Source organism: Cyprinus carpio, chromosome A25 (genome assembly GCF_018340385.1).
Source record: "Cyprinus carpio isolate SPL01 chromosome A25, ASM1834038v1, whole genome shotgun sequence".
Classification (NCBI taxonomy): Eukaryota; Metazoa; Chordata; class Actinopteri; order Cypriniformes; family Cyprinidae; genus Cyprinus; species Cyprinus carpio.
Window position 1 is genome coordinate 11,279,511 of NC_056596.1, and position 11,914 is coordinate 11,291,424.

The 11,914-nt window shown below is 36.2% G+C and overlaps 3 protein-coding genes across 7 annotated transcripts; all 3 read left to right on the top strand.

The window, feature by feature from the left end:
• Nucleotides 1–1,700: 1,700 nt before the first annotated feature.
• LOC109105791 (UDP-glucuronosyltransferase 2C1-like) lies at nucleotides 1,701–8,238 on the top strand. Of its 4 annotated transcripts, XM_042715488.1 has the most exons (3): nucleotides 1,721–1,858; nucleotides 6,294–6,936; nucleotides 7,051–8,238. In XM_042715488.1, the coding sequence occupies exons 2-3, from the start codon at nucleotides 6,301–6,303 to the stop codon at nucleotides 7,879–7,881; spliced, it is 1,467 nt and encodes a 488-aa protein (XP_042571422.1). In that variant the 5' UTR covers nucleotides 1,721–1,858; nucleotides 6,294–6,300; the 3' UTR covers nucleotides 7,882–8,238. The 4 variants fall into 4 exon arrangements, with proteins under 4 accessions (XP_042571421.1, XP_042571422.1, XP_042571420.1 ...); XM_042715487.1 differs by having other exon boundaries at nucleotides 1,701–1,826; nucleotides 6,294–8,236; XM_042715486.1 differs by having other exon boundaries at nucleotides 6,294–8,235.
• LOC109105789 (UDP-glucuronosyltransferase 2C1-like) lies at nucleotides 1,717–4,614 on the top strand. 2 transcript variants are annotated; one of them, XM_042715491.1, is made up of 2 exons: nucleotides 1,717–1,826; nucleotides 2,932–4,614. In XM_042715491.1, exon 2 carries the CDS (start codon nucleotides 2,945–2,947, stop codon nucleotides 4,520–4,522), a length of 1,578 nt encoding a protein of 525 aa, XP_042571425.1. In that variant the 5' UTR covers nucleotides 1,717–1,826; nucleotides 2,932–2,944; the 3' UTR covers nucleotides 4,523–4,614. The 2 variants fall into 2 exon arrangements, with proteins under 2 accessions (XP_042571425.1, XP_042571424.1); XM_042715490.1 differs by having other exon boundaries at nucleotides 1,721–1,858.
• A 1,466-nt stretch (nucleotides 8,239–9,704) lies between the features above and the next one.
• On the top strand, nucleotides 9,705–11,914 carry LOC109105788 (UDP-glucuronosyltransferase 2C1-like). The gene is made up of 2 exons (XM_042715492.1): nucleotides 9,705–9,957; nucleotides 10,064–11,914. Exons 1-2 carry the CDS (start codon nucleotides 9,895–9,897, stop codon nucleotides 11,651–11,653), a joined length of 1,653 nt encoding a protein of 550 aa, XP_042571426.1. The 5' UTR covers nucleotides 9,705–9,894; the 3' UTR covers nucleotides 11,654–11,914.

Consider the following 11,914-nt stretch of genomic DNA (forward strand, 5'->3'; position numbering starts at 1 on the left):
ATAAAGTAATTTTTTTTTTTTTGCGCACAATGTATTCTCATAACTAAATAAAATTAAGGTTGAACCACTGTCACATGGACTATTTAATCGATGTCCTTTCTACCTTTCTGGGCCTTGAATATGGTATTTACGTTGCTGTCTATGCAGGGTCAGAAAGCTCTCTTCTTTCATAAGAAATATTTTTATTTGTGTTCCGAAGATGATTGAAGGTCTTACGGGATTGGAACGACACAAGGGTGAGTAATTACTGACAACTTTCATTTTTGGGTGAACTATCCCTTTAAGGCTTTTCTTGATTCTGTATATTTTAGTAATGGGGGTTTAATTCAGAGTCAAAAGTTCAAAAACATATTATCCCTGACAGCTACAAGATTTGGTAATGTTAGAGTTCAGTTCTACTAAAAGTTATACAGCTGTGATATTTGATCTATGCACATATTTGAGATTATAAGAATTACAATTACCTGCAACTAGTAACTGATCATTTTAACACTCTTGATGTCTAGAAGTATTATCCAGCCTTTGACAGTGAAAATCTATTTGTCACTATTGCTGTTGGCATGTTTTTAAATCATAGGATGCCAGGTATATTTGTAGTATTTTGAGCTATAAATTAAAATGTAAGAAGTTAAAATTGCAATTGCAGGTTACAACTTCCCTAGTTTTAGTCATAGTTAAAGTGTCAAAATGGAAGATTATATGAATTGAATTATAATTCTTCCTTACCACATGGGGTAGCTGTTTGCCATTTTGTGTGTTTGTGGTTCTTTCTCTTCAATTAACAATGAGACCAAAGGTTTGAATGCTCTAGTTGCAATACAATACAAACGTTATTATTTCATTTTGTTTTATATTACAATTGATAATTAATGTTTGCTTATAGTCACTGGAATTGTAACTGATGCTTAAGCTAAAGCCATTATGGACCATTGACACTGGTACTCAAATCAACGACTAAAAAATTAATTTACTGTATAACTGAGCATTAAATAAAAGTTACATGAGCTGGGTAGTTGTCCAAAAATGCACCTGATTTAGCACAAGATTTAACCATTTTTTCCTGCATGCCATGTGCGGGGCTCCGTATGTTTTAACTCAAGGCAATGTACATTTTAAGCATAACACTAACGTTATGCAATATCCTTTTACAAGCAGAACAGAACATGCACTATTTGTCTTGTGAAAGTTGGGGTTTTATTGAGTTTTATAGAGACTAATGAACTTTTTAACCACATTTGGACAGGCATTAAGTAACTGTTTAGTAGTATAGTGTCAGTTTTTAACCCTGGTGATCTACCACTTCAGAAAAATCTTTGTCAGAGTTAATTACTTATGCATTGTGTTAAACAAGAAGAATCAATCCTAGCTCAGATTTCCTTTCATTCTTTCTGCCTGTTACATAACTGACTCAAACAATAAACCGCTTAGTTCACTTCTCCCCTGGAATGCTCTTAATGGAGGGAGAGTAGCATGATCTTCAGTCTTTACAAATCCAGACATTTAATCTTAGATATCATGTTGACATCTAGCGTGAGTAGTGCAAAATGGAAGAATCACCCTTTTTAAAATTTCATTAAAAGTCAAATATAAGAAATTCCTGTAATTCCCTCATGATGTTTGGCTGGTTATAGAAATATCATAGTTTCAAAACAGGGTCCAAAGATCTTTGACTGCTATTATCGTGGCATTATTTAACTAGCCTGCCTAAAGGAACCTGATAGGCTTTTGCTCTGCTCACTCATTCAAAGGAACCTTTCACCTAAATGCACTTTAAAAGCGTTGCACGATAAATCTGTTGAAGGTTTTGGATGCTACACTTTGCCGAGGTAAATTTTGAGGAGTAGTTGCAGGTTGTTAGGTGAGGTTTGAAATATTATCAAAATATAATTCTATGAAAATAGGATTTGATTTGGCAAAGTAGAAGTTCTTTCGCAATCGATCCATAGATCTGATTTCAGATTTACATTCTTCTTAATTCATTATGTAATCTATTTATTGGTTCTATATTATTCAGTTTTTACTTTGTTAAACCAATTCTTAATTCATTATGTAATCTATTTATTATTAAAGTATTTTTCATTTCTTGTATCGAGGTGCCAGGTTTTCATTTCTTGTATTTTTATTTTTTGTTTATGAAAATTTTGTTCGAGAGGTAATTAGTAATTGTTGCAAGGTATTTTTTTAGCATGTACTGTGAGCTTTTTGACAGATGTTGCAGCATGTGTAGTGAGGTATTGCTTAACTTTGACGTATTTAGGAAGCTCTCAGCACGTAACACTACTAGAAAAATATAAAGCTGATTCAGATACTACTCATCTGCAAGGTGAGAACTTTTTACTTTTTCCTGAAAATATGGCCTATGCCACACACATGTACATTAGACTGCTTTGTATTTGTGTTGTTATAAATTAAGTGGTTTTTACAAGGTACAGGGTTGATGACATGAATGCTTATAAAGGAACAATTGCAGTCAAAATTTTACATACACTTTGCAGTTTCTGCAAAATGTTAATTATTTTACCAAAATAAGAGGGATCATACAAAATGCATGTTATTTTTTATTTAGTCCTGACCTGAATAAGATATTTCACATAAAAGACATTTACATACAGTCCTTGTTTGTCCTCAACAGTTAAACTGCCTGCTGTTCTTCAGAAAAATCCTTCAGGTCACACAAATTCTTTGGTTTTCAAGCATCTTTTGCATATTTGAACCCTTTCCAACAATGATTGTATTGTTTTAAGATCCATTATTTCACACTGAGGACAACTGAGGGACTTACTTGCAACTATTAGAAGTAGTTCAAAGGCTCCACAAGAAAACACGATGCATTAAAAGCCAGATTCACGGCCACACCAGGCTCATCCACAACTCAGCACACAATGTAAAAAAGGTGTTATCCATTTACTGATTTCTTTTTTGTTTTTAAAGGTTGTGTACGAAGATGCACCATTCAGCACCTCTTGGTTTGTTGTTGGTTTTATGCGTATTATCTGGAATAGACGGCGGTAAAGTGTTGGTGTTTCCTCTAGATGGAAGTCATTGGGTCAACATGAAGGTCCTGATTGAGGAACTGCATAGCAGAGGTCACAATGTGACAGTGCTTAGAGCCTCCAACAGTTGGTATATCAAGGAGAAGTCTCCCTTCTACAATTCCATCACCATTCCAAATGCAGGAGGATTTGATGAGAAGTTTTTTGGTTTACTGATTGGTCGTCTCTTGAAGATTAGAAGAGAAGGGCATTCCATTTGGAGCCGTCTTCAACTGGAGTACGAAATAATCATGAAGTTTAAAAGCATGCATGAAGATATGATGCAGATGATGGAGAGAATGTTAGAGGACAAAGAAATCATGAAATCAATCCAAGATGTTAAGTATGATGTGGTATTAGCAGATCCAGCAGCCGGAGGCGGTGCAATCTTAGCTTACAAGTTTAATATTCCTCTGGTTTTCAACGTTCGATGGACCATACATGGAGAGGGACATTTCGCCATTGCTCCTTCCCCTCTGTCTTATGTTCCTGTCCCAGGAGCAGAGTTAACAGACAAGATGTCATTTCTCCAACGTGTCAAAAATTTTATGACTTACTTATTCTCCTGTTTCCAGATTGCAGTCGTTGCTGAACCCATCTTTACTTCTTTCTGTCTCAAACATTTTGGCCCCAGCGTTAATTATTTCTCCCTTTTCCAAGATGCAGATATCTGGCTCATGAGAAATGACTTTACCTTTGAGTTTCCACGACCCACAATGCCCAATATCGTATATATGGGGGGCTTCCAGTGTAAACCCGCCAAGCCACTTCCAGCTGATCTTGAGGAGTTTGTGCAAAGCTCAGGGAAGCATGGAGTCATCGTCATGTCTTTAGGCACCCTTATTGCTCAGCTTCCACAAGATGTCACTGACGACATAGCGGCAGCTTTTGCTCAGCTTCCTCAAAAAGTGATTTGGAGATATACAGGACCCCGACCTGTGACCCTTGGTAACAACACTTTACTTGTAGACTGGCTTCCCCAGAATGACCTGCTTGGACATCCCCAGATTAAAGTATTTGTGGCACATGGAGGAACTAATGGAGTTCAGGAAGCCATCTATCATGGGGTGCCCATCTTGGGTGTACCTTTAGTGTTTGATCAGCCTGACAATCTCTTCAGAATGGAAGCAAAGGGAACATCAAAAATTTTAGATATTGCAACTTTGGACAGGACTGTGTTTCTAGAGGCATTAAAGGATGTTCTGCATAACCCATCTTACAAGGAGAACATGCAGAATCTGTCAAAACTGCACCACGACCAGCCAATGAAACCTCTTGATCGTGCCGTCTTCTGGATTGAGTTTGTCATGAGGAATAGAGGAGCTCCTCATTTGCGAACACAGTCTTTCAGAATGTCTTGGATTGAGTACCACTCTATTGATGTTGTTTTGACTATAGTGGCGACACTTTGCATTTTTGCTTTTTTGTTTATATATGTGATTCGGTATCTTTTTAGAGTTTTATTCAAAAAGAAAGTGAAATGTGCATGATAGAAATAACTATTTTTGAGTTCATTGTTACAATGTTCTTGCTGGATTTGTGAAACACATTTTAGTGAAATAAAGTTATATTTCATGACAAATTCATTCTCTGGAATTTACTGAAATTCGTAATGACTATTTAGAACTGCATTTATGTTAGGTAGCCTAGGTAGTAAAAAAAATAAAATAATTGAAAGTGACAATACAAGGCATAAAAAAAGTTTGCCCTTGCTTAATGAACTTCACTATTGTTTTCATGGTTGAGTCACTAATTGTGTTTACATGCAGTTTAAATGTCGGCCCTTAGTCAGACTAATAATTAAAATGTAATTTACATGGTTTAAAACTAATTCGCACCAGTCTGATTTTGGCAAAGTTGCAGTAATAAACCTAAATAATGTGATTGCTGATTCTAATGTAATATTGATTGGCCTCATCCAACATTAATCATATTACAATTGGCCTTACTGTTGTGCACATGCTCAAAAAGACAGAGGTAATCCAATTGTACAACTGTGGAATTTCTCTATATCACTACATTTTGCGAAATATAATTTACTTTATAACCATAGTTATAGTCCCTAGACTGCCAAGTAATTAACAGTGTCAAGGTCCATAAAAGGTATGAAAGTCGTCGTCAGAATACTCCATCTGGAATCAGACATGCAATCAAACACAGAGCAAACTGTTTTTAGCACATAGAGGCACCAATGGAGTTCAGGAAGCCATCTAGCATGGGGTGCCAATCTTGGGTGTACCTTTAGTGTTTGATCAGCCTAACAATCTCTCAAATATTGTAGATATTGCAACTTTGGACAGGACTGTGTTTCTAGAGGCATTAAAGGAGGTTTTGCATAACCCATCTTACAAGGAGAACATGCAGAATCTGTCAAAACTGCACCACATCCAGCCAATGAAACCTCTTGATCGGGCCGTCTTCTGGATTGAGTTTGTCATGAGGAATAGAGGAGCTCCTATGAAATGTCCTGGATTGAGTACCACTCTATAGATGTTATTTTGTCCCTGTTAGCAATTGTATTTTAATGGTGAAAATTTGAGTTTTGAGTTTAATGGTGACACTTTTGATATTTGCATTTGTAACTGGTTATATAATTATATATGTTTGTGTGGTTTTATTCTGAAAGAAAGTAAAACATGAGTAATGTACTAGCTGGAAATATCAGTTCATTTAAAATGTTTCCTTTTGTTTGATTATTTCATGACATCATGTGCTTTCATGAATCTTAAAGTATTTTAAATTCTTTCCTTTTAGTGTACAACAATCTATAGTATTAGGACTTGCTACAGCCAAATATCAGTCACAGATAGTACAAGGGCTAAAATCAATCCTCTAAATTCATTTCATCTTTGTGTTATGATTGAGTCAACAGAATTGTGAATGACCTCTCTGTATTAGCTATTGCTGAACTCTTATCTGACATAGTTCTATGAACACAATACAATAAAGAGCCATCCAGTCATGTGTACATGATATGTTATCACTCCTTGACTTCTATACATAGTGAGACTGTGTAAAATCTATCAGTGGTAGCAAACTACAGTGACTTGCAGATGTAACATCTAACCTTATTATTGAAGATGCATTACTTGATGCCAAGGAATAAATTAAGATTATTTAATATACCTGAATAAATGTCCAATTGTGCAGAGTTTGGCCATAAAGTAGTACAAATCGGACAGTAATGCAGATTCTCTTTATCATTGTAAAATACCATTTATTATGTGACATTAATATAGCTATTATTCTTTTTCATTTAAGGTAATCAATGAAGATGCATCAATCCACCCTTCTCGGTTTGTTTGTTCTGTTATCTGCTCTATCAGGATCCTATTGTGGTAAAGTTCTGGTCGTCCCTGCGGATGGAAGTCACTGGATCAATATGAAGGTCCTTATTGTGGAGCTACATTCAAAAGGTCACAATATCACTGTGGTCCGAGGCTCAAATAGCTGGTATATTGAAGAGGAGTCTCCTTTCTACACTTCCATTACTGTAGACATTGGTGAATTTGACAGTGACTTTTGGATGATGTTGCTTCCCCGATTACTGCAAATCAAGAGACATGGAAAATCATTTTGGTCTGAAATAGAAATTGCTCAGGAGATTTTTAGCAGGTTTTCAGAAGTTCATCATCAAATATGCAATATGACAGCCATGATATTCGAAAATGAGATCTTGATGAATTCACTGGAGAATGGTAAATATGACCTTGTTCTCACGGATCCTGCTTTTGGAGGTGGAGTGTTACTGGCTCACCGTCTTGGCCTCCCTCTTGTGCTAAATGTTCGTTGGACCATGTATGGAGAAGGTCACTTTGTTGTAGCTCCATCTCCTCTCTCATATATACCTATTCCAGCATTACAACTAACTGACAAAATGACATTCAGTCAAAGAGTCATGAATGTAATGGTTTATCTGATCTTTACCTATCAAAATCCAAAATTCTTTGGTTATCATTACCAGGAGTTCTCCCAGAAGTATTTTGGGCCTAATGTTGATTTCTTCTCCCTCCTCCAGGATGCAGACATCTGGCTCATGAGAAACGATTTCACTTTTGAGTTTCCACGACCCACAATGCCAAATGTTGTCTACATGGGCGGGTTTCAGTGCAAACCAGCTAAGCCACTTCCAGATGACCTTGAGAAGTTTGTGCACAGCTCTGGAGAGCATGGGGTCATCATCATGTCTTTAGGAAGTGTTTTTGGTCAGCTTCTGAGTGAAATCAATGATGAAATTGCTGCAGCTTTTGCTCAGTTGCCTCAGAAGGTTATTTGGAGACACACAGGTCCACGGCCTGCCAGTCTTGGTAACAAAACTCTGATTGTGGACTGGCTCCCCCAGAATGACTTGCTTGGACATCCACAGACCAAACTGTTTGTAGCACATGGAGGCACCAATGGAATTCAGGAAGCCATCTACCATGGAGTGCCTATTGTGGGCCTTCCTATATCATTTGATCAACCTGACAATCTCTCCAGGATGCAAGCAAAAGGAACTGCAAAAATAGTAGATATTGCAACTTTGGACAGGACTGTGTTTCTTGAGGCAATAAAGGAGGTTTTGCATAACCCATCTTACAAGGAGAACATGCAGAAACTGTCCAAGCTACACCACGACCAGCCAATGAAACCTCTTGATCGCGCTGTCTTCTGGATTGAGTTTGTCATGAGGAATAGAGGAGCTCCTCACTTACGAACACAGGCTTACAGAATGTCCTGGATTGAGTACCACTCTATAGATGTTATTTTGTCCCTGTTAGCAATTGTATTGTTAGTGCCAGTAAGCATTACCTTTATCATTAAGCTGGTTTGGTACAAGGGATTTTATAAAAACAAAGCTAAAAATTAGTAATCAGATCTATATTTTTTTCATGATATTGTTGATTTTTGTTTTATAAACAGCATTTCCTTGAGTGTATATTATAATTATATGTTCATTTTTTCATTAAGTTTCTTTTTATTGATATTTTGGGTTTTTTGCAATTATGTTATTGTTTTATGAAAATGGACTACATATAGCTAAATATGCATTAATCTTTGGTTATAGTGTCTAATTTGTAAAGTACTAACTGTTGGGTGGTAATGTTAACTTAATGCACTAAGAAATGTAATAAACTGAAAACACAAAAAGTATTAAAGTTTTTAACATTGTCCATTTAAAAAAAACATTAATCAAATAGGGTGGATTAGACATTAGTGTGTGTGTGTGTGTGTGTGTGTGTGTGTGTGTGTGTGTGTGTGTGTGTGTGTGTGTGTGTGTGCGTGCACATGTGTGTGAAGTGTTGTCTTTCTATTTGTTTTATTGTACTCTTTAATCCATATTTACATTTAGACAGGAATGAAAAAGTCTGTGAGGGATAGAAGTACATGTACTGTTGTTTAACAACATACCGATTGTTCAGCTGATGAAACATATTTCTGAAGAAGGAAAAAATCAGTAGACAAAAACTACATAAACAGGTTTTAAAGTTATGAAAATTATATGATCTAGCATTTTTATACAGTGGGTTTCATTGTAAGTTCATTGTTCAATGGTGTCCAGTCTGACTACCCTTACGAAAAAGAAGTTTATTCAAGTGTGCTATTAGTATACTTATTTTAAACTAAAAAATAGGAAAGTATACTTTTAGTTTACTTTTTATGTACTTCTCAGAAATGGGCTTTATGTACTTCTAAGATATATACTTATAATGACAATTAAGTATACTTGACTTATACTTACAAAAAGTCAAAATATACTTGAAATTTACTTAAGTATACTTAATAAAATAAACTTGAAGTATACTACTTTTTGGTAAGGGTAAGGTTTCTAAGTAGGCTAACAGACTATTTTGAGTCCAAAATGTCACTTTCGTAATTCATCTAAGGAACCAGAAACGTTACAAGCTGTAGTCGTCCCCTACCTCAATATTTTCTAATATTCTTAATGTTATTCACAACTTGATAACTTTAAAAACTAATTTTGTCGTGCAATAAAAAGTACCTCAGCTCAGAAATTTCGCGCTCTTCCAGTCAGCCTCGCGCTGCAGTGAAGCACGTGTTGGTCGAGAAAGATCAGGAAAATTTGCTATTTGCATTTGAATAGCCCTAAATTTAATTAAGTGAAAAAGAAATTAAGTGCCTTTTTTAAATAATGAATTTACAATGTTTAAATTAATAAATGAGGAACAGTTCTGAAGAGCAGCCTGTCATATATCTGGACTCAAATTAGAAAGTATGCCTATGCTACTCCTAATCGCCATCTAGCGTTGGAAAGACATACACCACGTAAATTAAATTACATAAGTCAGTTTTAAGTCGAATTTTGTGATTTGTGACGCAATCAGAATAAATATATGAATGACTCTACAACTATGGGCACATTAGGCCCATGTGGATATTAAAATCACATTTTTCTTATTCTCACTTGTTAATTTGTGTATAAATTATGTCCAACAGTGTGTGCTTTCGTCCTATTTCTCCGGAAAGTTCACAATGTCATGTCCATCACACCTCAAAGAAGAAATGACAATATTTTATATACAATAAAAATATTGTTCACAAGTGATACTTGGATTTTTTTTTTATGACATTCTTGACATATCAAATGAATCTTATATCATCTAACATATTATTATTGACACTGTTGTCTTCTTGGTAAACAAGTACACTAACATTTAGGGGAAAAAATTCCTTGTTTACTATTTTATTTGGGCATATAGAGGACATAACTAAATCTACGCACTTCTCAGAACAATAGCATTTACAAGTTTAGAAGTTTTGTGCGCACAGAACAATCATTGGTATCAACTTGCCCTTGCACGCTCACAGTGTGTTGCACATATTGGCAGGGCTGGGCTTGTTTCACACCATTTTAGTAGGAATGCAGTCAGTATTTTACCTGGTCGGTCACATACTTGAGTTTTCAGCTAATAAACTTTGTGTGGTGAGTAAAGCAGATTACCTAATTTATTTAAACAGTTATTAAGTGTTGGCGTGTTTTGTTAAAAACTGAATTATAATGTATTGTAATCAACTTTCTTTCATCAAAGTTTAAAAAGAAGATGCATTACCTTCCTGCCACTTTGTTAGCATTCTTGAGCATATTATCTCAAGTGTTTGGAGGTAAAGTGTTGGTGTTTCCATTGGATGCAAGTCACTGGGTGAATATGATGGTCCTGATTGAAGAATTACATACAAGAGGTCACAATGTGACCGTGCTAAGAGCCTCTAATAGCTGGTATATCAAGGAGAAGTCTCCCTTCTACAACTCCATCACTGTTTATAATAGTGGTGGTATTGAAAAGGAACTGTTTGATGCATTTACAAAACATATCCTGGTCATTAGAAGAGAGAAACTGTCCTTCTGGACCCACTTATCTCTGGCCTCAGAGGTTGGAACACTATTTGAAGAGATGCATCGCAATCAACTTGTCTTAATGGGGAAAATCTTTGAAAATAAAGACTTAATGGCTTCACTACAGACTGCAAAATATGACCTGGTTCTGACAGATCCGGCTTTTGGAGGTGGAGTTTTCCTGGCACACCGTCTTGGTCTCCCTCTTGTGCTAAATGTCCGTTGGACGATGCATGGAGAGGCACATTATGAAATAGCTCCTTCACCACTATCATATGTTCCTGTACCAGGAGTAGAGCTGACAGATAAGATGACATTTGGTCAGCGTGTACAGAACGTAATGGCATACATGTTTTCTGTTTATCACAAAACCAGATTTGTCTCTTCACACTACCACTCCTTCTGCAATAAATACTTTGGATCAGAAATTAATTACAAATCCGTACTTCGGGATGCAGACATCTGGCTCATGAGAAATGACTTTACGTTTGAATTTCCACGACCCACAATGCCCAATATTGTCTATATGGGCGGCTTCCAGTGTAAACCTGCCAAGCCGCTTCCAGATGATCTTGATGAGTTTGTGCAGAGCTCAGGAGATCATGGACTCATTGTCATGTCTCTAGGGACTCTTTTTAGCCAACTCCCACAAGACATCACAGAGGAAATTGCTGCCGCTTTTGCCAGATTGCCCCAAAAAATCATTTGGAGACACACCGGACCTCGACCTGTGAATATAGGTGATAATACATTACTTGTTGACTGGTTACCTCAGAATGACCTGCTTGGACATCCTCAGACTAAAATGTTAATAACACACGGAGGAACTAATGGCATCCAAGAGGCCATCTATCATGGGGTGCCCATTTTGGGTCTACCTATAATATTTGATCAACCTGACAATCTTTCGAGAATGAAAGTTAGAGGCACAGCTAAACTTGTGGATATTGCAGAGTTGAACAGGACAATGTTTCTACAGGCACTGGAGGAAGTGCTGTATAACCCATCTTACAGGGAGAACATGCAGAAACTGTCCAAGCTGCACCACGACCAGCCAATGAAACCTCTTGATCGCGCCATCTTCTGGATTGAGTTTGTCATGAGGAATAGAGGAGCTCCTCATTTACGGACACAGTCTTTCAGAATGTCCTGGATTGAGTACCACTCTATAGATGTTGTTTTGACTCTGCTGATTATAGTTGCATTGTTTTGTTACATGATTTACATTATAATAAAATATCTGTGCTTTAAAGTAGCATTTAAGAAGAAGATTAAAGCCGAGTGATTCAATGTTTGGCCTAAATCTCAGGAATTAATTCCATAACCCACGTTTCTATTTTCTTTTCTGAATGAGAAGATAATATTTATTGGAAAGTTTTAAAATAACAAATGAAACATATATAAACCTCATTTTAAAATTCATATTTTTATTTGTGCTCTTTTCTGTTCTCTTTGAGAATGTAAAATCAAAAAAGCTGCCAAACCTCATCACAAATAATATGTTGTATGTTTGTTTAAAAGTGAAATAAACTATACTTTGAGGTTT

Excerpts from the sequence above, each read along its gene's own strand:
- LOC109105789 (XM_042715491.1), top strand. The coding sequence starts at position 2,945 with ATGCACCATTCAGCACCTCTTGGTTTGTTGTTGGTTTTATGCGTATTA.
- LOC109105791 (XM_042715487.1), top strand. The coding sequence starts at position 6,301 with ATGAAGATGCATCAATCCACCCTTCTCGGTTTGTTTGTTCTGTTATCT.
- LOC109105788 (XM_042715492.1), top strand. The coding sequence starts at position 9,895 with ATGCAGTCAGTATTTTACCTGGTCGGTCACATACTTGAGTTTTCAGCT. Across the intron at positions 9,958-10,063 it reads CAGCTAATAAACTTTGTGTG|TTTAAAAAGAAGATGCATTA; the intron begins GTGAGTAAAGCA and ends CTTTCATCAAAG.